This window comes from Acanthopagrus latus, chromosome 15 (genome assembly GCF_904848185.1).
Source record: "Acanthopagrus latus isolate v.2019 chromosome 15, fAcaLat1.1, whole genome shotgun sequence".
In the NCBI taxonomy this organism is placed as follows: domain Eukaryota; kingdom Metazoa; phylum Chordata; class Actinopteri; order Spariformes; family Sparidae; genus Acanthopagrus; species Acanthopagrus latus.
In genome coordinates, this window is record NC_051053.1 from 8755644 (window position 1) to 8782138 (window position 26495).

A 26495-nucleotide genomic window follows, 5' to 3' on the forward strand; every position below is an offset into this window, starting at 1 on the left:
ATCATTAACCTGAATCTGCAAAGGTTTTATATAGCACAACTTACATAGTGGAGTGAAAAATAGCATAGCAGAGGAAATGTCAATACAATAAGTACCTCGACATCGTAGTCAAGGACATACATGTGTATATATGTATCAACTATCAACAGAATGTGGATAAATAACAATTGTGAATCTATGATGAATATGTCGTATCTTGACAAGATAGTGACTGAAGTTAGCATGTTAAAAGGGGACTGAAGGGATTCCTCCAGCACCTTTAAGGTAATGTAAAGGTACTAAGGTACTTTCCACCAACTAGACAGACATACAGGAAGTCCTAAACATTGTTTGAACAATAGCCAACCTATTCACTTTCTGCAAACCTTCGTATTAATCACTTTTTTGGTCATTTTAAAAATTATTTCTCACAAATCCCGCCCCTTTCCCATGCTGGAGTTTCCTCTTTAAAACAGATGTTACCAAAGTGATAAACACATATAAGTAGATATTTACAATTACTGATTTTTCCCAAACGTCCAGTTTTAAATGCATTTTCGAACCACTGAAGCACTCACTGTTTATATTTCCTCCATTTCAATGACCAGACATAAGAAATGGCTGAATTTATCGCAGTCCCTAAAATATATATACAAACATAAAAAACGCTTTCTGCACATGACAAAATAAGCACAATAGTCTCAGTCCTGATGATGAATAGGCTCAGTCCTCAGTTCTGATTGGCAGTCATTTTCCATGCTGATTTAGAACAATGGATAAAAGCACACCTGTGGCTATGCAGCACTCAATTTAATTACTAATGTGCTGATTGAAAGTTACCATTTGCAATTTTCTGATTTTTTTGTGACACTTTGAGCAAACTCCGGACAAATTAAAGTGCCAGACGTCATTGTAATCAGGTCCTGCATGAGACAAACGTCGCTTGAGGAGAATCACTTTAGCCAAGCACACATACAAAAATCATGAAGTACAAACAAGGGGAAGAAATGAAGAGCATGCATATGAAAAAAATGATCTTCACAAAGCAAAAGCAGAACTCAAATCAGACCAGGCATAGAACATTAAATAGCAAATAGTAACAACATTGCAAAGCACGCAAAACAAGACACAACACCATGGTTAAATGTCCTACCTCTGACAATTTCTGTGAAAACATGAAGAAAGATGCATTTCCTGTCAATATAAAATGATTAGGACTTTCTTAAAGCAAAAAACTTTTGTAAAACAAGTCATTTATCTGTAGAGGAAGTCAAATCCAAATGTTCTGCATGCTCTTGTCAAATTTTACACGGCACAACACTGCTTTTGTCTGAGCCAGCAGGGTTAAGTAGCCACAGCTGATTACTAATGCAATGTAATTTTGAGAATTGGACAAGTTCAGAGAGATTAGTTTTGTCTAGGCTTCTTATCACACAGAAATTCTGTGGAAATAATCAAATTTGGTACTTCAAAACTGGTATTACAAAATGGCGTGACCCTCATACGGTGCACAATACAATACAATTCTCCAGTCTTTATTTCTTAGTTCAATAATGTATAATTAATGATCAGGCAATTACTTTCTATTATACAAGAAGTACAGTTATTATATATTATAGTAATTATTCTAAAAGCATTTAGAAAATCATAGCCATTGTGCATGACTGAGTCTCCCTCAAGGCTAGGTGGATATGGTGCTAAAGCTATAAGCAAGCTAGTCACACAAGACTGGCCGAGAAAGCGCGGAGGAAATCTCCCGATGATCACATGCCAGCTTGACAGCGGAGTGCCTACGTTAATCTTCAAGTTTCCTCTGATAACGTTCGGTGTTTCTTAGATGTCAAACATGAGGTAACACGATTTGATTATGTTTAGTGTTGACAACGCTGTGCTCAGAGTACACAGCCTCTGAAGCCAGCTATCTCAGTAGCATAAAGCAAACACCCCCTGAGTAAGAGTAAAGTGGCATAAGCATTAGCACAAAGCACACAGTCCCCAAACCACAGAATGAGCTGCTGTCGGCAACAGACTTGTTCAGTGGCTAATGTTAGCACAAATGTTATGCAGTGTGAAAGTTTTGCCATACCAGCCTCATGGAGAATTAACAGCTACTTTTTCAATACTGCAGTGCAGCAACATTTCTACTGCCAAGACCTACATTTCACTATCATCGCACTTGAATTGTAGCTACCCACCATTTGGAGACTCTGAGGAACAAAGCATCCAGCATGTATGTACAGACTTGGGGAAAGCGTGAAAGCTGGTTTGTGCATAAAATCGAAGAAGACAAAAGAATTTCCTTTTGCTTTAGACACACTTTGTTCCACAGATGTGTGATCTCTAACGAGGAAGATGAATGAGGTGCAGATTGAGTCGAACAACAATCTGGTACAAAGCAAGGCTTCGGCTTTTGTAGAGTGCAGCACTGACAACACAGGTGAATACTTCAGCTACAAAGCAAAATTCATTACCGTCAGGCATTCCGACTTTCTCTTCTACTGCATGGCACACATATGCATGAAAAGTGCATACTGTCCTCGTGGATAGACTGTTATAAAATTGTATGGGTCTAGAGTATAGTTGGATTGGGTTTTATTTACAATTACCAAAGTCTTTGTCTATGAAATACAACCGCACTGTGATATGTCCACTAACATGCCTTATAGCAAGAGTGCTGCTCTATGTGCTATCAAACGTGGCTCGTATCTGCAGCAATTTCTAAATCCCTTTGAATTACAGCGGAAGACTTCTTTTTTCTCATTTTCATCAGAGATCTGAATCTTCCCCCTTACACCGTCAGTGCCTTTGAAGTGCCTTTTTGTAAATTCTATGTGCCTTTTTTCAGGAGTCATTTCCTCCTGGCCACTTCGCTGTAAAGCCTAGATTTGTGAAGTGCTGCCCTGACTGTTGTCCTTCCAGGAAGATCTCACAGCCAACGAGCTCATTATATCTGTCAAGAGTGGGTCCTTGGGTTTTGACCAAGGTCTTTCTTGACTGGTCACGGGACTTGTTAGGATGAGTGTGTCTACGACGATTCCTGGCTAGAATGGGTGTTTTTTTCACATTTATTAATGATTGAACCTTTGCTGCTCCTGTGAAATCCCACTATAGGAAATCAATCAAATCTATCTATCGATCTGTCAGTCTATCTATCTATCTATCTATCTATCTATCTATCTATCTATCTATCGATCTGTCAGTCTATCTATCTATCTATCTGTCTGTCCGTCTGTCTGTCTGTCTGTCTGTCTTCACGGCAGAGTCTCCACTCCAACATGCACAGTCAAACAGTGGGTGTCTCAAAATGAAAAAAACAGCTTGTGTTTTGCTGGAGAACATATTCAGAAAATTGCAGTCATTACCAATATGGGACATAAACAAGCTGCTCCAACGAATCAACATCATAATAAATCTGGTAAATTAGGATTTTTTATGTTTGATTATTCGTGTCTGCTGATACGAGTTGTGTAGTACCAGCTAAATCCTAAATCTAATTTTCACCACCGTGTAAATCAACAACGACGCCTGATTAAATCCTAAATTACATTTTTTCAGTCCTATTAAAGATGGATAACCAAATTTGCCAATTTCTTTTTAATTTATAACAATACATAAATGTTTAGTTAATTTTTTTAAAGTGTATTACAATCTACAGATCATTATACAGTTCATTAAATGATACACACTGTGACATAATATTGTCATTGTGTACAAACATACAAAATTAAGCATATACATTAGTGGTAACACACACTTTTGATGAAAAATATGAATATTTTAACTGATTAACTAGCGATTAACTAGCGTCAATAATAAACTGTCATCATATAATGATCATTCAATTAATCATCATCATCTCCTTATCTTTTGCAAGATTAGGAAGATGGGTGTCTGAATCTTCACCACTGTTGGTATAATCATCCACTATCTCCTTATCTAATAACTTGTCAATTATCAAAGCAACAATTCCCTGTCATGTTAAAGGTGGATAAATAAACTCGGCAATTTATTTTTCAGGCACTCATAGATTAGAGTTTTATTGATATCTTACAGTAAAACAATATCAATAGAAAATTAAATAATGCACACTGTATTATGCTGTCATTGCTGTAATCAAACATAGTAAATCAGATGCATAACTTTGTGGTTTTAACCGAACGAGTTAATGATGAAAAATAGACAATCTTTACTTTGGTCAATGAGCGACCGCCATTATGAAACATCATTATATGAAACCAGCTCCGTGTTTTGGCTTCAGACATTGATCATTTATTAAAATCCACTCCTAGCTTTTCACCATCTCCTTTTCACTTGTAAAATCGAAAAAAAAGTGTAAGAGTGTAATGTCTTTCACTGCTGGCATAGTAATCCATTACTTCTACTACCTTGTTCAATCATTGTTCTGTTATAAAAAGAACAAATTCCTGTCATCTAAACGACAGGCAACCAAACAAGACAATTTTTATTTATGTATATCTAGTTTTATCTGTTAATTTTCAAGCACTTACATATAATCTTAACATATATCTATATATAAATATATAATCTATTTCTTACAGTAAAGTATAATTAACAAGTGACAGGGACCTATCAATGTTTTTCCTTTTCTTTTCAGTGTTTATATTCAGATCTTGACAGTTAAAAAGCCCCAAGTCTGCAACAACTTGAAACACCTCATCATCAGCCCCACCTGTGACATTGTGAAATCATATGACATGACACAGTCACACATTTGTATTATTGATGCATACTATAGTGGCTAGTTTGGCACACGAAAATTGAATCGCGCCTATCTACTCTGTTGCTGCTAGTGTTGCTGGCACGTGCACGTGTGTGAGCTGACCAATCAGAGGGGACTGGGTATTCAGGAGGGGGGCCTTAAAGAGACAGGTGCTAAAAAAAAAAAACTGTAGACAGTATTGTATGGGAAAATGGGCAAGTTTTTTGAGCATTAAAGCATGCAAGCAATATCATTGTGTTCAAAGATTGTCACTTAAATACACACAGTACATGTGTGGTAAGACAAGAATTCAATGATGAGAAATAGAGCTTTTTAACTTTGATTAACTCACACTGGCCGGTGTAAAATGTCATTAGAAAAGCATATCCATGCTTGGGATGCCATCATTCATTAAATCTGGTCTCAGCTTTTGCACCATCTCCTTCTCTCATGTAAACTGAGGGGAAAAGAGTGAGCCTGACATCATCCATTACCTCAAATCACTCATCAGCATGTTTTTACCCCCATTGATACACAATGATAATGCCAAATGATGAAAATTGTCACTCATGTGGCAGAGGCACCTACCATATCTTACATCTCCCTAATTACTTACGTTTTCTTTATTTAATCACAGGTAGCGGATGAAGATGTACTCATTTTGTTGAGACATGTGGAGTGAGTTCAGACAGGTGAAAATAATACTTTGTGAAGTTAATTAACTTTGCTTTTTGTCCCCATTCCCTCAGTGCTCATTACCTTTAAATGGAGCCACACATTGGCAGAAGTAATTACCGGGCCGGTCAATGCAAGTGGCTCCATTCTTGCAGGGAGATGAAGCACACTCGTCAATGTCAAGTTCACACTCTGTACCTTTGACGGAAAAAAACACAGTTTGATACATTTGTCATGTGGAAGGTCATCAACATACAGTTTGGCAGCTTTAAAACGGTTAAAATTACAAAACACAGTACCGTAGGCTTGTTAATGTCACATCAGAACAGGGGTTGTGTGTATTAGAAAAATCATGAAACCTTTTTCTTTTGAGGCAATTATGATCTTAACGCCATACATACAGATGATGTGAAAGCTGCATAGCAGTGCTGAATACCACCATAAAACCTGAGAGAGCTCCCTATGGTGCTATTAAAAGGTATAAAACAACAATGATTGTCCCCACAGCAAGACCTCCATTTCTAATACAATTTCCCAACATTCAAAAGAGTTTTCTTGCATAACATATATAGGCATTTAAAAAAAAAAAGGATTAAGCACTGCAGCCGTTTTTATTGCTGTGAATCCTGCTCTGTGGGATTAACAATTAAAAAGGAAAACCATTACTGTGTTTGATCTTTACAGGTGGAAAATACATAATCCTTGTTTTAGAGTCATTATTCATGTTTGTATTTTTAATGGTTGGCATCACGGCTGCACATAATAATAGCGAATCACTTGGAAATACTTGTACAAGACTTCAGAATGTCGCCATACCATCAAGAGGAGCCGCTGATGGCTGCCGACTTCACTTAACACGAAACGTACCCATTTTAACAGTGATGAATAATTTATGAACGGTGATGCTGCAACTGTCTGAATGTGCTGTATTAATTGGCGACAAACAAAAATACGCAAGTGAGGCAAACATTTTCCCAAATGTAGGTCGGCGTATCTATAGCTTAAAACAACATGACAGATGACACACGGCCAACAGTATTCAGTAGGTAGCTGCTGGGCCCCGAGCATGGACTCAGAGAGCTGCTACATATGAGCTGCCATACACTGTGCAGTGTGTTTCGTTCATGTGGCAATACACAAAAATGTGGCAAATCACTACAGTCGCTTACCTGTAAAGCCAGGCTTACAGACACATCCATAGCCGTGAACGAGGTCGACGCATGTGGCGTTGTGCAGGCAGGGTGAAGACATGCACTCATCTACGTTGACCTCACAGTGTTCCCCTGTAAAAGGCATGACATTTTAAAAAAGGGTCAGTCTTCACAAATGGCCTTGGTTGCAGCATACTGTACGGACCATTTTCATGCGGCGGCTATTTTCCTCTGACATCACACTCAAGGTGGGAAGCTACGAATGCTGGGACAACATCACGCCACTGTATTCCTGTGTGTTGTAAGCTGTGCAAAAGGTAAAGAACCTGACAAACTGATATCGTTTCAACATTTCCTGATTGATCAAGAGCAAAGAAGATCAGACGGCTGGTGAAAGTCTGGCCATGTTAATGAACACGATGAACCCATTAACTAGGGTTAGCATTCAACCACTTTCTAGCTAATATTGCTGTGTGATTAAGTCCAGTGTGTTTCACTGCCAGGCTTAAATAAATGTGTCCAAGATGTGTGTTAATACATTCAGAATCAATGTATGCCTTCCCTGTCGTATTGTGCAACACTGTCACACAATACCTTTCGCTAGGAAGAGATAGAATGCTAAATTAGTTCTGTCTAAAACGGGTTATCAAATATGTTGCTTTACCTCGAAATACTACCCAGCACCTCTCTGGATTTTCGCTATGGAAACCAGAACACAGCGGTATGATATGTGAGCTTCCCATCCTGAGCTCGAAGATAGAAGAAAATGGCTGCAGTGAATATGATCATTTAAAGTAAGAGAACTGTCACAAAAATGAACACAGCCAGATATTTTGGGTAATATTATATAAAAAAATAACTTTGTAATAAGTAAATGTTTACCGTTATGCTAGCAAAATTCATTTAGCACAATAATTTTTTTACCAGCAAAACAACAACAAACACAGCAACATTGCGCGTGTGCGTGTAGCTGATGTATATATTCATTTTAAATGATACAAAGAAGTGTTCACGTAATGCAACTTATAGACCATCCCCTTCATGTTTACCTCCTAGTTTGTTCTCCTCTGAAAATACAAAGCAGGTCCACAGCACACAAACTGAAAAAGCATGATTTTGTTGCATCAGTATTTTACACATTCACAGTCTGTGTTCGCTTTGGAGGAGGCAGTTACATGGTGTGAAATGCTGCGATGAAAAGAGCAACATCCCATGCACCACAGTGCGCTGTTTGTGCTGCCCTTGTAACGGTACACAGGATAGAGCTTGTTTTATAACCTAATCGCCATTTGGCCTGAAGGTTAGCATGAGGTAAGTGTTGACACACCGAGCTCAGCTTAGAGGTGTTGGCAAAACCCATGCTCAGCTCAGCCAGAAACATTTGGATTTTTCTGAAAGACTTTGGGGATGTGCAAAGATCAATACTGGTAGAACAACCGGGCTCAGGCAAAAAAACTAAAACTGCTGTAATGTTTCTGTCCAACAATCATATGAAGGGCAATGAACACCGCAGCAATTAGTGGCAGGTAAGGGGTGCTATTCTATTAAGAAATACAGCACAATTTCTTTAGTGATACATTTAAAAAAATGAATACTACTGTGAAGTCTATTTGTTTTTGTTTAGGTGCTAGGCTCAAAAAAAAAAAAAAATTAAGTTTACCTATAGAGTTTGCAGTAGATGCACAAAATGTCTGTTTAATCTAACATCCTACACGTTTCAGTACATCACCTGCCACTCACTGTGAGCAGAGACAGCTGTTTCCTGCTCACATCAAAAAACAAAAAACAAAAAAAACATCGCTCTGATGGGATTTCTGTGACTCCGTAACTGTACGTCTATAAAGAGTTTCCATTATTGAGAGGCATCAAGGCTGAAAGGAATCAAAGATTGTCTGTTGCCGTAAATCCTAAAAGCACTCAGACTGACAGCTGGAGTGTAGTTTACCTTTCCATCCATACATTTTATTCATAGTGCCACCTGTAGTTCAATGGGAAGTGGCACAAGAGCCACAACAAAAACCTCTTTGATTGCAGGGCTGCATTTTAAAATAATTAATTTGCAAATATGTGGGAGTTGAAGTGAAGTCTGACACCATATTATGTAATAATGCTTATTCTGTAAATTCTGTTTGTCATGTGGTGTGAAAATAAAAACAAAGATTGATCCAAGGCTGATAATCAGTCGACCCATGGGATACAGTATATAGATACATGTAAATATGTGTAGTTTCCCTGTGCTATGGATACTTCAGCACATTCAATATCAGATACTTTCAGACTTTAACCTTTTACTTATACAAGAATAATGTTATAACATAACATCTTTACTTTCACTCAAGTATGTAACTCAAATATAACATAAAACAATGCTTTTATTATGCAAACCAAAAATGTATTTTATGGATAATAACTTGTTTTAAATTATCTATTTGAAGTTAATTAAAAAAGATTAGAAAAATAAAGGTTTTTCTACTTAATTCAAGCTTTATTCACTACTTCAATAGTCTTTAGGGGTATTATTCAACCACTCCATGTCTAAACTGACGTTCGCTACTGCTGCTCTCTGCAAGTGGAGCGGAGAGTGACACTGAGAAGAGGCACTTGGAGAACGTGTATGAAGTCATTTCCTTTGAACTGCGGCGGGAAAATCCGTCATTCACAAAGAGATCCGGGGTCAGCAGCATTAAACAACAAATAGTCCACAGTCTTGTATGGGCCAACTGAGAGAGACGGGGAAGGTCTCATTCATCACACCATGTTGCAATCGTTACAGCAGTTACAGTGTTTGCCTAACCATATGCTTCCAGCCTGTGTAACACAGTAGGGGTGAAAAGTGTTTGAAATACCTGTGATCCCAAGAGGACACCAGCAGCTGAACGAGTCGAGCTCGTCGATGCATGAGCCTCCGTTTTGACAAGGCTGGCTCAGGCATTCATTCACTTCGATCTCGCAGTTATTTCCTAAGAAAGGAAGAAAAGGCGGGCGACACGTTGACACATCGCAGCAGTGGATAAATAGCCACTTTGACTCACAGAGAATCCTCGCTCACCAATAAACCCAGGCGCACAGAAGCAAGTGTAGCCGCCGAGTGTGTCTTCACAAATGCTCAGGACTCCGCACGGCTTTACCTCACAGTCGTCAATGTTTATCTCGCAAAAGCGGCCCGTTAAACCTGCAGTGAGAGGGTGAGATGATCTATAGGATTTTTTTGTTACAGAGGAGTTATGACTGTATTGAATCACTTAGAGTTCTTCCCGTCTTCTCTTCTTTTTTCATGCATAAATTAAAGAAAAAGTGCTTAGTTATCGTGCTGTTATACAAATGTTCAGAAGCCACTCTCAAACTTGTGAAACATACAGGAAGCATTTAATTATCTAGGCTAAAAATTTCTGAACAATCAGTAATTAAAAGTAATTAGATGTGATGTCAGCCGATTCCTCTGCACAGCAATTAATGAACAAACTATTTTAATAACCATTATGTAGTAGATGACCACTGGCATGGAAGGTGGAAGCTATGTTTGGAAGAGTATGACCAGATGCTTCCTTTTATAACACTTGGTGAATAACTGGTAAGTACTTACTTTGTAATTAGGCAGTGATTATTCCTTTACGTATCATCTACACTGTATAGTTGCCTGCGTACCTGTACCTAGTGATATGAATGACTGCAATACAAGTAAATAAAGTGATTTACCTTCTGTAACGGACATAATCTCATTCTAACTCCTGGCCACATGAGGGTAAAATGTCATGCAATGACACTATGTTCCTTTGACACCAACCCTTTGATAAAATAGCAACAGAAGTCTTTTGGCTCCTAAGTAGGCAAATTGGTACTCCCAGCATCCTCGCTGCTTTGAAGTCAGCGCACGACCTGATGAATGGAGCCCCCTGACTTACACATTTCGTAGGGCTGTTACGTGTTGTTGCTTAAGGCCAAAGAGATTAGACTCCAACAGAGAAGATAGTTGAACAAGGGAAAGCATCAAACCGGGAGTGTGTGTGCGCGCTATACATGATTCATTTGAGGAACTGCCTCCATTTGAAAACACCCCCTGCTGGATGGTGAACCTACCGGGTAAACAATCGCACTTGAACCCTCCTGATAGATCAACACACGTGGCGCCGTGTTGACACAGGCCGTCGACGCAGTGGTTTATAGGCGTTTTGCAGTGCGGCCCGGTGTGCCCGTGTTGACACACACACCTATAAGTATTTGCCAGCTCTTCACAGAGGAGCGTCCCCTCAGGGTCGCAAGGATTTGACACACATTGGTTCACAGATGCAGAGCAGTCGTTGCCACGGTATCCTGTAAGAGGTGGGATCAAAGAGGTGATTGATGTGCCGTGCTGTGTACAGTATCCTCCCCGCCTTCGTCTGGCACACACCACGGATCAGGATTTCACGTCATGCCGTCATTGCCAGTGTTTTCCTCCCTTGCTGATTTACATATTTTATCCAGCCGTAGCCTAAAGCCATAAAAAAACACAACTAAACAGTACAAAACCTACAGACAAAAAATGGTGCATGAGGTTTTTTTTTTTTTTTTACCACTTGTAACTAATTTGCTGATTTGTACATGTGCTTTCTAACAATATTCACTTGGAGGCTGAAGCTGTTTTGGTGATACCGCAGTAATCAACAGCACGAATATGTTTTCACAGGTTTCAAGGGTGCACCACACGATACTCAGCAGTCACAATGATTGTATAGCTAAGTATTAGTTTTCAGAGTTAGGACGGATTTGATATCATTACAGCACACTGATACTGACGTAACTCACCCATCGGATACCGTGCTGACGCCACCAAAACACATACAGGTAAATCCATAAACTGATTTGACAGTGAAGTTCTTGTGTATAGAAATCTACCTACTAGAAGTTGATAATGCGTTATTGTGCACTTGATTTGAAGTAGCTGCCATGCCTGTTCACATGTGAAGTCTATGTAAAGGACCAGTATGTGGAATTTAGTGGCATCTAGCTGTGAGAAAACAAACAATATAATCTTCGCCTCACACACCCCTTTGCATGGCTGCGTAAAAAAATGCGAAAGGATCTCTAGAGCCAGTGTTCGATTTGTCCTTTTTGGGCTACTGTAGAATCGTGGCAATGCAAAACAAGGCAGATTCTGTCAATGTATGTGGCTCATTCTAAGGTGACACAACACAACAATGTTTGTGTTCAGGTGATTATACACGAATCAAACATAATTCTGAAAAACATATTCCATTTCTGCCAATAGATCCCCCTAAATCCACACATGGACAGTGGGCCTTTGACCTACAGCTCAAATTAATAGCTTTGGAATACACTTAAACTTAATGCACTTTTACAAAGAAGTGCTGGCTGGTTTACATGAGCCTCCTTCAACCTTACCCATTATTTAAACAACAGCAACATTCCATCATAACACCAATCACATTCTTGTACTTGGGTTAGCGGTGGCTAAGTGGGTTAAAGCAACTAAATGTAACTTAGTCATCCAGGAGACCCAATATGTATGTCACCTGGAACTTATATTTACACTAACCTCACTTATATATTCAATGTTTTCTGTCAGTTTGGTTAGGTTTAGGGCAACCTAAACAATCTGTAAGGAAAAGATGACTGGGTTCAAATAGACTCTTCGTAAGGTTAACCACATGTTACAAAGGATAACTTCTCCAAGGATTTTGTGGCAAAGCTATGACCAAAAGACGCGTCTGTTTCATTGATTGTCCTGGAGGAACATTAAATAGAATGTTCCAGGAACAACACTGACATGCCAATTGTCAGATCACACGTCTGTAGATATTCCACTGTATGCATGTGCCTGTTTGCTACCTGGAGGGCAAATACAGTACATTTCCCCAGCTGTGTTGTGGGAGCAGCTTCCTCCATTTTTGCAGAACTCAACATCTGACGCACACGCCGAGACAGGTGTGGAGCAATTCTTCCCTAAAAAATACATAAAGGGTGTTAATTGAGCCAAATAAAAAAACAAAAAAAAAAACAACAAAAGAAATGAATGAGAACACAGCACCGACACCGACATAATGACGCAATTCACACAAATGAGTCCGACCGCAGAGAGTGACAGCCATCATGAGCCGGCGTGATGTGAGGGAGCGTGTGTGTTCTGTCATGGAGCCAGTAGGGGTGATAGTGCAGTGTGACTGCCATTTATTTGCACTTTCAGTTTCTATTACAGTTTCCTCCCACAGCCGAAGGCACATGTAATTGATTTATTCTAATTTTCTTTCTTGCAGCGTCACACTATAAATATGAATAAAGCTCCTTTGTTACTACTGCTCAACAAAACACATAGGAGCCTACAATGACTGTGTGGTCGTCAACTTGGATGACTGTGAGCATTCCTGTAATGGCTTTAATAAAAACAATATACAGTATGTTGCTGAGATTTTTATGACCAACACATAATCTTCAGGAAGAGGAGCAATGATATCTTCACACCAAATCAGCTGTAGTCAGTCTGATCTTGTTGAATGAGCTCTTACATTAGACAACAGGGCCGCTTTGACAGCTATCATGGCTGGAGACTCATCAATCTGCACTATTTTTCATTAACCGCTAAACTATGAAAATGATTACATAGATAACTCACCAGCGAAGCCCGAAGGACAGATGCACTCATAGTCTGCAACCAGGTCAATACATGTGGAATTATTGGCGCAGTGTCCATGGGCACATTCATCATAGTTGATTTCACAGTTAAACCCCCCGAACCCTGGTGGAAAGAGAGAGAGAGAAAGCCTCATCAGAGATGGCGTGTGAATGTCAGTAAACACCCAGAGTTGAAAAGATACTAATTAGTATCAACTTGCACCCGAGAGCAATGCATTGCTGTCGTGAAATTTTAACATGATTTTTTTTTTTTTTTTTTTTTCCCCACTGCAAGCTCATCACAAGTAACAACAGGCACATGATGTGGAGTCTGCACCACAGTCTGTATCTGTGAAAATAAATTAGATTTTGTTGTGACGTCTTGATTAACTTTTTTTTTTTTTTTTGCATGGCGAGTTCTGTCAGCACACGTGATGTTTTCATATTTAAAAGGTTAAAGTCATGAAGTGAAAGTGAGTGCTGCCAATTTCTGACATTTTAGTCCCCCATAAATATATTCCACCGCATGGTCACGCTACAAAATGACTATCATTAGCACTGTCACACACCGCGGCTACAGGAGGCCCATGACTAATGCTCGGCTATCAGCACCATCGGTGCAGGTCAAATTCTCATCATTTCTCAAACTGACCATGGAACCAATTTCCACCTCTCTCCATGTCATAAAATTTGACAATTATCCTGACTTCATTAAAAATGCATAACAGGCTTCACCCGCAATCAAGGTTTAATCAGAGGTACGTCTCACAGGTAAGATGTCAACTGGACCAAGAAATTATTGGAAAAATAGTTGAGATTTATTCTGTCTTACTCTAATGACGCGGGTGACAATTTGTGATGGAGCGATTTCATGTGAGATTTTAAAGCAAACATTTGTAAACATGAAGCTGCGGAATATGACAAAATGTGTCACTGGCAATCATCATGATTTAAAAAAAAAGAAAAAGAAATAAAGGTTGCTTTTGTTTTTTTGTGAGAATGCAGGTTTTCATTCGGAGCAAACAGGACAACAACCAAGTTCTCTGATTAGTTCAGTTCTTTGGTTCAACGTGCTAATCAGCGAAATCACCGGCCGTGTCGGGTCAAAACTCTGAAAATAATCAAGAGCAGAAATTAAGATAAACATGTCGGTGTTGGGCGTATAATACAAGGACCAAGAGACTCCTCCACACAAACATAGCTGAATTCTTGTGCATTCCTCAATCGCATTATGGGCACTTGTCCATGTTTTTGTTCTGGACATATTGCATTGTAGTCGCCCCTTCATTAAGAGCAATAATCATTAATACTGAAGCCAGAGATTCAAATCTATGTTCTGCATTAATGGGTTCCCCAAGTTCATAAAGTTGGTTTGAGGATGATCTAATTTATTCTATTGTAATTACTGAAATGATTAAACACATTTCATTATCTCATTACATCTGGGAGGCAAGATGTTCTTCTTTTGATTCCAAAAAAATGCGAATAATCTCATAATAAGGCAACTGGCACAACTTCTCTAACTCACTGGGACAGAGTTCACAGTATTGAAAAAAAATACACGCTGTGAAGATTAGCCCCATCGGAAAAAAAACAAAACTGAAATTAATCTCACTGCAACAGATACTTAATAAGAAGAGGTTCTCCGTGTATGGCTGTTGGACATCAGCACACAGTGGGAGAATTCCTTGCTTGGTTAGTGGAAATAACTCACTGCCTTGTAATTTGTTTGCCTTTGTGTCTACACGAAAGGGAAAAAGACCTCCAAAAAGACAGAACTGAGAAAAGAATTTGTGTCGAGCTATTTCTGAATGGCCTCCTCATTCACACTGGGGTCGTCACTGCAAGGCTGAAAAAAAAAACAAAAAAAAACGGCTGGCTGCACACTTAAGCACCATCGAAAGGCCTGAATTAGCCACATAATCTTATCATCTCGACAACTGGGGGGGAACCTAATTGCATTGCAACTTACCCTCCGAGCAGAAGCACTGATACAGGTCAATGCCATCCACACAACTACCGCCGTTCTGGCATGGCTCGGACTCGCACTCATCGAGACTTACTTCACAGAATGACCCTCCAAACCCTGCAGCATATAGAAAAAAAAAAAGAAAAAAAAAGACAGAGTTATTGGAATCCTTTCGTCTGTTTTCATTCCTCGGCCAATTAGGATCAGCGTGACTTTGTTTTCACAAACAAAAGCCAGTTTTCAAAGCTCCCATTGATTCAAAGAGCTTGCTGGGCACATGCAGACTCAGCTCACTGGATCATTTAATCATGTTTAATAAGAACCAGTCGTTGCCCTCCTGATTTATTACATTAAACAAGCCCAATCCAGTGATTTTTAAGATCAAAGTCAATCTATACACAAAGAGAACCTGCATGAAACAAATAACACGCATCGGTGCACACGTGTAAACGCGCTCACACAGACACACAAACACACACCCACGCAGGCCATTGAAGACTTGAAACATGTCAGTGTTTAAGGCCCATTATTGCTGGTGCTACAAAGGCGGTGTGTGGGTTAAACTCGCACTTATACAGCAAAGAGCATTTGTGTGTACGATGGGAGTTTTTTTTTTCCCACAGTCAGCCGAGGACTAAACCGAGCATAAGGGACGCATCTTGAGATGCTCCTCGCAGTTAGGAATGTGGGAAAAAAAAAAAAAACGAATATAAAAAGAAACAGTGAGAATAAGCAGTTTTTCTCTCCAGAACAACAACACGGCAGCGAAATCCCCCCCACCCCCCACACATACAAAAACAAGAACAACAGCTGAACAAAAACAACTGCTGCACTGCGAAAATCGCTGCGTGACAAAAAAAAAAAAAAAAAAATTGTCTCGTGCCAAGCGGGAGCTTTGGAACGAAAAAGCTTTTTGGAGCTCAAATAATGGCAAAAAAAGTATGGCAATGCAAAGTTGTTCCTTTGAAATGGATGCAAATGTGAGCCTAAATGATGCTGCTTCCAAAAAACTGTTTATTGGTTCTGAAAACTCAATGATTGCGAAACATGGTATGTCCTTCAAGGCAGTTTAATTACTTCATAACTTAAGATAACTTCCGTACCATGTCCTCTCTTCTCACAAAACATAAAGCAGGCAAGAATTCCATGTCTTTTCTTTAATTATAAAACTAGCTCTAGAGAAATGCCACACGCCTTTATAATGCTTTGTTGTGACCCATTTTACATTTACACATTTTTTAACTAAAAATAAGAGTGTGCAGGCACATCCAAAACAAAAAAAGGGCAGGTAGCGAGGTGAGAATGAGCAAAACATTACCCATGTTCCTCAAAACTTTATAGTGAATACTGGAGCTGAGCTCTGTAGAGTCTCTCTTTCATATTGTGGTTTCAAAAATACTTTGATTAAAGGTCCCATTTTTTTTTGATGATCATTCTATCTTTGTGTGTGTGTGTGTGTGTGTGTGTGTGTGTGTGTGTGTGTACCCATCCTGTATATAAAGCAGGTCTAAGTGCTTTATAAAGATTGTGAGTGTATCAAAATGCTGAATCCACAGGAAGATGCACACAGCCTGCAGTCAGAAACTGTGCCTTCAGGACTTCCTTAAGGTTGCGATTTCCCAACTACACAGTCGCAGCCAACCTGATGTTGTTGCAAAAAAAAAAAAAACACTAGCAGAGCTGAAACACCTGCTCATGCCTGTGCGAGCTGACCATTCAGTGCAGACTGGGCTTTTCTGAGAAGGCCCTTAAAGACACAGGTACTAAAACAGAGCATGCAGACAGGGTGAGTAGTGGGGCTGCAGCAATGGACATTAGGAAAAAATGTGTTTTTGAGCATTAAAGCATGTTAACACCCAAATTAACAACTGTAAACAAAAAAATTGTATTGACCATATGTGAGATGATTGCAACATGCCACAAATGAAATTCTCCCCGTCTCTCTCGTTGCTTTTTCAAGCGTGGGGGCGATTTGTTTGAATTTTTCCATGACAGTCCAAAGGATGACAGCAACAGTAGCTAACGTTAGTTCATATTAGCAGACTCCGTTCTTCGACTAAGTACCCGCGTCCAACACAACACCAAGGGTTCATGAGGGTGAAATGCTCAAAATCATACAAGCAACATCCAGCATTCTGAGTTCAACCATCATTCTCAGTTCAAGTACATGATTTAGTGTGAGTAGCAAACAACAGGTCGAAAGGTTACCAGTGTTGGATAAAGAATATAGTGAGAGGAGGGGATGAGTAAAATGTTTTGGAAGCCAAGACCGCCGACCGGAAACATGGAGACAAGACAGAAGCTTGCAGTTTGCCCTTGAGAAGTGATCTGGGGAGAGCAGCTCTCCGCAGGTTGCATCCATTTACATAAGAAATCACTCACAATCCTTCACTTTGACATCTGCCGAGCATAAGTGCAACAGGAGTAATGGAGTTACGGTTATTGATTGGCTTACATGAACTTCTATGTAATAGCCATTCATTGGAAAAGAGATAGCCGGGCCGGTGCGGAGCAGCGTCGACTGAATTATGATTGGCTTGGCAGGAAAAAATGTTCCTTATTTAAAATACCAGAACTGTGTCCAGGAATAAGCTGCACAATTTCCTCTGCCTGTACACACAGTACTACCCTGGCACTCTGTCACTTACTATATATCCTTGACTCTGAAGCTTGGTTACCTCTGGTAAGCCTCAGAGTATCTACAGTTCAGGCCTCTTCTGCTTACTCCTGTGTCATCCTTGTCACTGCTGGCAGCTACTGCAGTGATAACACTGTCATCCGCATGGAGGGGAATCAGAGGGACTCGAGTGACACACGAACAGTTATGTTTTTTTTTTTTGCAGGAGTTGCGAAATTAATCAGCAGAAGTACAAGATTATTTGACAGTTATGAATGTCTGAAAACATTAAGCAGGGAATATGGCACATGGGAAGAACTCTTGCACAATCTTGATCTGATAAATACATTAAAAAAAAATGGATACAGTTAGATCTACAGACAGTTTAACATTTACACTATATTGTCAGTATACTATAGAAACTGTTCTCTGTCTCACCATGTGCTCATTTATTTCCCACCTGTTATTACACCCCTACAATAAACGCAGCACCGGTGGAAAGTCTCCTCACCTCTTTCACATGTGCAAGACACATCCTGTCCACCCTTGGTCTCGGCGCATATTAATGTGTGCTCGCTGCACATTCCAAATGAGCAAAGGTCAATATCCACAGAGCAGTCTTTCCCCTTGAATCCTGCAATGGAAAATTAAGTTAACAACAGGGAGGACAAAAAACACAGCGGGGAAATAACAGCGATAAACACTGAATTCATACAACGGTAGCACGGATTACGCAAAACATTATTCCGTCGCTGTGTGTTTTATTGGGTAAAGACACCTTTTCTTTAGCGGATTAATGGGTGTATTGATTCTCACCCTCACAATCTACCTGCTATGCAGTATGCTAATTGAGTGAATCATTGAGAGAGAGGCCCACCCCAACAAACTGATCCATATCACATTTATCTGCCCCACCAAACGCATGTCTGCATGTCACTGATAGATACCTGTGTCAATATCTATTGTTGTAAATAAAGGCCAGACAGATGGTGTGACTGATACTCATTACTCGCACAAATAAAGATGACTTTAAGGGAGAGTCCTGAAATAGATCACTGTGTTTTTTGTCGCTGACATCACACTGCTCAGACTGTGCCTATTAGGTAACGCAATAAAAAGAAAAAAGAGAAAAAAAAAGATGACATTTTGGATTTGACTGATAAAGGCTGGGAGATTCACTTTACCGAGTCACAGATTATTTGAGTTTTTAAGGGCGAAATGTTCCAAAAATGTATCCTCACGCTAACCAAAAACCTCTTTAAAACCAGAAGCCTCTAAACAGGAGGAATGTTCCCCATATCCCCGTCGCATTAATCTGTGTGCAGCCGCCGTCTGCAAAGTGGGTCTCACTCACAGGCAAAGGAATGAAATATTTCAAACATCACATCCTAATGCAAATCCCTTTTATCAAGACTTGAATGTACATACAGAGGACAGCAGTCAGGGTGGATGATGTAGCTCCTGCTCCAAGCAGTCCCCACCTTCTTTACATTTTAACATGTATCCTGAGCGGCGCGCTTTACATCAACACATCTATCTAGATGTTTGATGACCTTCCAACTACCCTTTTCTCGTCATATTATGTATTGCCTTGACTGGTTAATGGACAGCTATTGCCTCCAACAGAGTGTTTCAGAAGTGTTTAATAACCAATTGTGCATGCAATTCACTCTGAAGTTAATGTTGCATGAAGGAATGTCACATTTACAGTGTCACCATCTCCAAATGGGACTCCCTGTTCTGTCTGACAGCTACCAGTGGCACAGCCCAACTCTGCTGCAGAATGAAAAGGCAGACAGCGGAACTATTTTCACTTTATCTCAACATGATCAAAAGTAGCAGGACACACACTATGATGTTTTTGTTGGGGAAAAAAAAAAGAAAAAAAAGAAAACGTCCTCATGCGCCCATGTTCAGTGGTTAATGATGGATTAGTGATGGCTCGGAAAACTGCTGTTCATCAGCATATTTAATTAAACATTCTGGTTGCTTCATCAAGCTGAAAAACTGAGAATCATGTTCTTGGAAAGAAATCATCGACAGCCATGTGCAAATATGAAACCTGCATCTCCACCAAGGAGCCCATGTTTCTGGCCTTCTTTGTTGGTCTGCATGCAAGTTAGCTGGGTAGATGTAACACAGACTTCAATCAAATTTGGTGTTAAGCAGTCCTGTCCAATATTTCGCATGTTTCGTCATGTGAGGCTAATATAATATAATCCTAGTCTTTGGATATCATTATGTTTTAAAATGGCAAAAGTGTTGCCTTTTTCCTGGTTTGACAATAAAGTGATGTCATTTTTCTCTATGCATACTTCATTATATCCAGTCATGATATCCACATTATCCATCAGCAATGAAAGTTATTACAAACAACAACAATTTCATGCATTGACATACGTGTCCAGTCTAAACAAATGTACGTATGATAGTTACATATTACATACAATTAGATATATTTCACATACAGTTTATCATTATCCATATATATGATGTATATGTTTTTGGATAAATGCGTAATATACAAACTACACAAAATTATGCATAAAATAGCTTGTACACATAAATGAAAAATGTATCATATATATTCTTTCAATATAAGTATGCACACATTTTACTATGAGTGTTTCTTTTATGTAACAAACTAACTGTAAGCGTAAGTGAATATGAATTACATTTATTCATAACATTTTTTGTCACAACATACCTAGACTATATAATTTGAACATGTATATATTTTTCATATCTATATATATTATACAATGGATATTTCATAAATGTTTAAAGCCTTTATCTCCACATCTCCAAGGATGGATGTAATCATATATTGCCTTTTAGGTAACATATGGCAGCATCACTTTTCATATAGGCACATTAATGTCATATATTACATACAGGTATAAGTACCAACAATATTTTTGTTTATCTAATTGTGCTAATATTTTGTGAGAGTACCAGAGCAACACAAATTTAACTTGGATTTATCAATTTGGTTCATGTCCATGTGCACCTGAGCAGATTATTCAGCATTTCACATGTTTTCTGAACTCTGCCCCAGCCATGACTTCTACACGTCAACGTATCTTTCGCTAAATTTGGTACATAAATTACCACTGTGCCATTCCATTTTCCCAGTTACGCTTCCAAACCACTTGTACCTGTAGGCTTGAATAAAATGTCACAGCTGCACTTGTAACCAAATGTATACGACATGCACATTGTAAGTCAAAGTGAAACATGGTGCCACAAATTACCATTATGTGTTTAAATGGTACTCAGTTCATGGTTTAGAGTGTGTCGTGACAGCACTGAGGGGTTCTCAGAAAAAAACATGGCCGCAATCGACTGATTAGCATGTTTGCGAATCACAATGTGTGTTTTGAGGCAGATCCAGAATAGAAATCTGTATATCCACCTTGGCTTGAGAATCCCTCTTCCAGTGCATTCACAGTCATTATAATACTTTTAAAAAATGCTACAATAATTAATTGTAACTGGAATACACAGGTGGGTGGCAGCCTGAACATCGGGCTGAAACATAGTCATAGTCTTTTGTTCTTCTTGGTGTGTTTTTATGTACAGGAGAGGAGAACGAACCTGACAGCCATTTATCTAATTGAATTTCTGAGGAGATAAAGTGATCAAAAACACCTGTCTATAAATCTGTCAGTGAAATCAAAGCAGTAATGGAAGCTTCACCGACACATCTGTGCTCTGGTTTCGCCCAAATCTAATTTGCGCAAAAGGCAGAAAAACAATAAGTGCAGATTATTTACTGTGATGCACTTGCCGAGTCGCTGCATCCATGATGTCATATAAACACACAGTGTAACAGGTGCTGTACATGTTTCATGGCAGTAAAAATTTTTAATGACTTCACCCACTTTTGTTTGATTTATCATGCAGTAAAACGGAGGCATGTCTGGCCAAGGGACAGGAACAAAGAACTGAGATTCACAGTGACAACCAAATAGTGGCGATATTGTTTCACTGAATCAAATTCAAACAGCCTGAACATAAGGGACAACTTTCAAAAGAGTTCAAAAGTAAAACCATCCAGCATAACCCATGATGTTCTTCTTGCCTTTGTGGAACATATTAAGAATATAACTCACAAAAAAACAGACCCATCGTCTACCTTGTGCCAAACCATGGCTTGTGTTTGATTGATCAAATATTATGTCTGTAAATGCTGTTCTGTGGATTGTGGCTGTTTACTACTAAATGTGACATTGGGCTCGTAATGCCAAGTGGGCCGACTGCGCCATTCTGACTTGTGCAATCAAGCAGTGATTAAGTATTTTATTACCGGAGGGCATAGTAAAAAATCAGCCGCCCTCTATTACGGACTGATTATGGATCCTTTTCCTGGAACATGTGTTATGAAATGTCCAACGTATAGTAATGAGTAAAACACGGCGTCGCAATTACAATGACAAGGGTGAAAACTACATCTCAGAAGTAGTGTTAACATTCAGCAGTGTTGTTCTCCTTAAAAGGTCTACTCGATTTGAACCGTGATCCGGGAAAATAAAATGCAAAGACTAATTATTTTCTCTAACCGTACCAATTATACAGATTTATTACTTCTATTTGCTCGTGTAGAACTTTTAAGATGCCGTTTTTATCTTGTTGTCTAAACTTTCGGAGGACTATGGCGACTGATGAATCCTATCTTTGCCATCTTTGGAAGCACGCTGAGAAATGATCGGAATAAACTACTTTGCATTCAATGAGAAATAATCTTTTTATTTTAGAAAATTAATGGCGTGATATTTTTTCGTAAACATGTACCAACTACTTGGTACTTACCAAAAGGACAATGACAAATGTAGTCATTTATCAGATCCACACACGAGCCTCCATTTAGACAGGGCTGCGACCAGCAGTCGTTTACGTTCTCCGAGCAGGTCCTTCCTGTGGGAAAAAGAGAGAGAAACAAATACACTTGATTTAACGTCACAGGGAATACAGTTTAAAATATGTCTTAACAAATCCATTTTCGCTGTCACCACAGACGTTTAATAACTATTGGGGGTTGTAAAGCTCTAATGCATGAATAATAATTCAAACCACAACAACGTTCAGAGCAGATGCGGCGACAATTTGTGTTTATTTCCTCAACAATGAGTTGCACCTGGTTTATTGAAGCTGGGGTTTTATTTCATGAGGCTCCTGATTACCTCTAATTCTGCCGGCTCGAAATGTGACTGAATGATTATGTGTTCAGCATGTTTGCAGCCCATACGTATGCACTAATGGTTTAACCTCAACTTTTAGTATCCTCTAGGCGAGAGTTAGGTATGCAGTTGATTTAAGATATAACTGGCAAATTTAAAGCTCCACTAGGTCCGGTCCTGGCAGTATTTCAGACCCCTCAGTCGGCTATGAGCTGGAGAGCTCATAGACGACTAACAGCCTGAAGTCCTCAGGCGCTGCTCTTCTATCTGCACCTCTGTCCGCACCAGAGGTAATTGTACTTTTGCCATCATGACCCCATTGCACCAGTACGAAGAGCGCTCTTAATCATTATGTCAAACAATTGTGAATTCAACTGCTTACACATCACTGCACCACTGTTCAATGAGGACATACCTTCACCAGACAGGGGTGCCAATGGCGACACTCAATACTACGGCAAATGTCCAAGAAACAGACAGACATCTAAGGGGTTGTAACTAATCTGAACTATCTGCATTTGACAAAATAAGATAGCTTAAATGAGATACAGTATTGAATCTGCGAGTTTTAACAGAAACGTAATATTAAAAGGTACACAAGATGTTATGAGGAAGACATTTTAATAAAAGAGAATCTTTTCATGACTGACATAAACAAACTGTGCTCAAATGACAACACAGTTTTATACCATTTCACTTTGTTTATGTTAGCCGGACCCTTCTTAGTAGCTACCTTTCTAGGGTCGAACAGTGTTCTGGGGAGCATGTTCCCCTCGAGGACGGCTTTTAGTATACAGAAATGCATATATTACAAAAAAAAAAAACTATTTCTGACTTCGTATTATCAGCTCACTGATGTTAAGATTTCTCTTGCAAGAACTACACAGTGCATCTTTAAAGTGGAAACAGATTTCCTCCCCGTTGCATTTCCAAATGGTAGCTAAGACAACCGGATAGTTTCCAAAGCGCAAGTTTGTTCCGTCATGTAGTCTATAATGGAGACGTGACAGCTGATAGAAATGGTGCCAGGCTGCCAGCCTGACTGGATTGCCTGTCAGCCTCCGTTTTCCCCCGAGACTTCCACCCCATTGGCAGACACCACGGCAGGAGGTTTATAGGGAACCAATCTAAATACAGATGGTCCCATAATTCTATAGTCGTTACATTGTACAGCAACGTTCACTTCATTATGATATGTGAAAGCGTGTCTACTGCCAGTTCACACTGATCGCGACGGACGGCTCCAACTGAGCCAGATTAGCCATAAACACATTTGGCTATCATCTCACAGGTAAGAACTAAAACTGATGATGAAATTAATTACATACATTCTACGGCATTAAGCATTGCAGTTAAATGTCACAATAAATCTAGTTCTAATGCACAATGGATATCACCTATCACAGCATCATGACATCTGAGGAACAGTTTGTCATTAGTATTTTGAATTTCATTCATTTCAGGGTAGTAATTCCAATTTTTTATCTACATCCATTAGATTTATCTCTACCCCCATATTTGCCCTGACCAGTGACACATACCTTCGACAACGATGGCTTGACTGTTATGCATCTTGTTACATCATCATGCTGAGTGTCCTGCTTTTGTTCTGTCAGAACACTTAACCTTCACTCTGCTTTTAAAGGTGCTTTTGAAATGAAGTTATTATTACTGTTATTATACCAAATTTCAATATGAAAAAAGCACCTAATGTTAAATAATAAAGAGAAAATTCTGATGAACTTTCTGTGTGAAAGCTGATAATGTCAAGCATCTCAACATTCAAACAGTGGAAAGCTGCTCTCAAACCTGATATTCCTGTGGCTGGCCATACTAATGGCTGTAAATAGGCTCACACTCGCATCAGATGGTCTCATACCCTCAAACCCTCGGGGACAGTGGCACCGATAATCACTGATTAGGTCCACACAGGTGGCTCCGCTCGCACAGGGGAAGCTGCTGCACTCATTTGTTTCCAGTTCGCAGAGCGACCCTTCGAATCCGAGTGTGCAGCGGCAGGTGAAGTTGTACTTCTGGTCCAGGCAAACACCATGTTCAGAGCAGAGATGGCCAGCACAGTAATCAATGTCCTCTTCACAGTAGATGCCTGTGTATCCTCTGGGACAAAGGCAGCTAGCAACGGATTAAAGAGAATTCCTTAACACTGTATAGAGTAATTCTTTCAACCCCTGAAGGAAGTGAACAGTAAATGTCACGGCTTTTACAATCATTGACATTCTGGGGCCAGAATGGCCCGGGGACAATCGAGATTTGAACACTCACCTGTAACCATCAATCTCATCCACACAAGTGGCTCCATTTTGACACCAGTGTCGAACACAATCATTGACATTTACACGGCAGTTCTGACCAGACCAGCCAGGTGTGCAAATACAGGTGTAGCTGCTGGCATTGTTCAGCACACAGCGTCCTCCATTGGCACATGGCTGTCGATAGAAGACAGAGACATTAGATACGAATGACACAAAGTAATTACGCCACATGTCTAGAGATAATCATTTGTAGGCTGGGGCTTCTGTTTGGAACCACAGTGCTTCATTTATAATAGTATGTTGACAAATTTTACATTTACCTAAAAACTTTAGCTCCTGTGGTTTGAATATTGCACTTAACCATATTGTGATTTCAATAATATTGCGATTAAGTGCCGTAAAGACTTTCCACAAAGGTTGTGATGTCACAACTATACAGTCACAGCCCTCAACCATGCCCTCAGAACAGTGTTTGCAAAAATAAAGACGGAGGTGGTCCTAGAAGATGCTGGGCGTTGCCTTCTCAGGCATGGCACAGCCGACCAATCAGAGCAGACCGGGCTTTTTAGGAGGAGGGCTTTAAAGAGGCAGGCATTAAAACTGAGAAAATAATGTGTTTCTTTGTTTTACACTAGAAGGCACCTGACAATCACCATCATATGTGCCAGAAGTAAAAGACATGCTGCTTCATGTGCCAAAATGAAAATCGATAAAAAACATTTGTATAACAATGATACTGCATTTGACTGAGCCAATTCTGGTCCAAAATTTAACCATCATTTTACAATGCAACCCCTCATCATTTCTTGCTCCCGGCTGCCAGAAAATGAGCTTCATTACAGCAACATGACACTCTCATGAATACTGATTGATGCTTTTTTCTTGGGTTCACTCAGTATTCCGTGTGGCATCCACATCATGTCTTACAAGACAAGATCAATGGTCATTCAGGGCTAAACATCCCCAGTGTTCCGTGTAACAAAACAGATACGCCTGCTAGCTGGTACACGTGTATATATAGTCGAGGGGAAACTGGCAGAGGATGAGCTGGCTTGGGCGAAGGTGTATAATGCAGACATCATGGCATTCCTGTAAGACGGCCAACACAAGCCTCTCTCCGCAGTGAGTGATCATCTCCATCTGTCATCCGTGGATGCTCCTCTTTTCAGGTTTGGTGGTTGCTTTTTTTAAAAACACAGAGGGCGGATTCATCTACATGTAAAGGAAAAAACCTGCGCTTTCAAAAATACAGATATTCATGCGAATCTTCGGCAGCGCTCATCTGTGGCGGCAGAGGTGGCAGCGGCCTTTTCAGTCCTGTA

The 26495-nt window shown here is 39.7% G+C and overlaps 1 protein-coding gene across 2 annotated transcripts in view; it reads right to left on the reverse strand.

Moving 5' to 3' along the window:
* The window catches only part of eys (eyes shut homolog), a 295658-nt gene that overhangs the window by 116223 nt on the left and 152940 nt on the right, over positions 1 to 26495 (reverse strand). Inside the window, exons 13-25 of one of the 2 annotated variants that reach the window (XM_037124907.1) lie at positions 25184 to 25347; positions 24780 to 25033; positions 22533 to 22637; positions 18232 to 18354; positions 15107 to 15220; positions 13136 to 13258; positions 12355 to 12468; positions 10603 to 10836; positions 9575 to 9697; positions 9372 to 9485; positions 6544 to 6657; positions 5459 to 5572; positions 1133 to 1144 (exon numbers count right to left, since the gene is read on the reverse strand). In XM_037124907.1, the coding sequence (XP_036980802.1) occupies positions 1133 to 1144; positions 5459 to 5572; positions 6544 to 6657; positions 9372 to 9485; positions 9575 to 9697; positions 10603 to 10836; positions 12355 to 12468; positions 13136 to 13258; positions 15107 to 15220; positions 18232 to 18354; positions 22533 to 22637; positions 24780 to 25033; positions 25184 to 25347 (1708 nt within the window). The remainder of the gene's footprint in view (positions 1 to 1132; positions 1145 to 5458; positions 5573 to 6543; positions 6658 to 9371; positions 9486 to 9574; positions 9698 to 10602; positions 10837 to 12354; positions 12469 to 13135; positions 13259 to 15106; positions 15221 to 18231; positions 18355 to 22532; positions 22638 to 24779; positions 25034 to 25183; positions 25348 to 26495) is intronic. The other variant, XM_037124906.1, reaches the window with a different exon arrangement.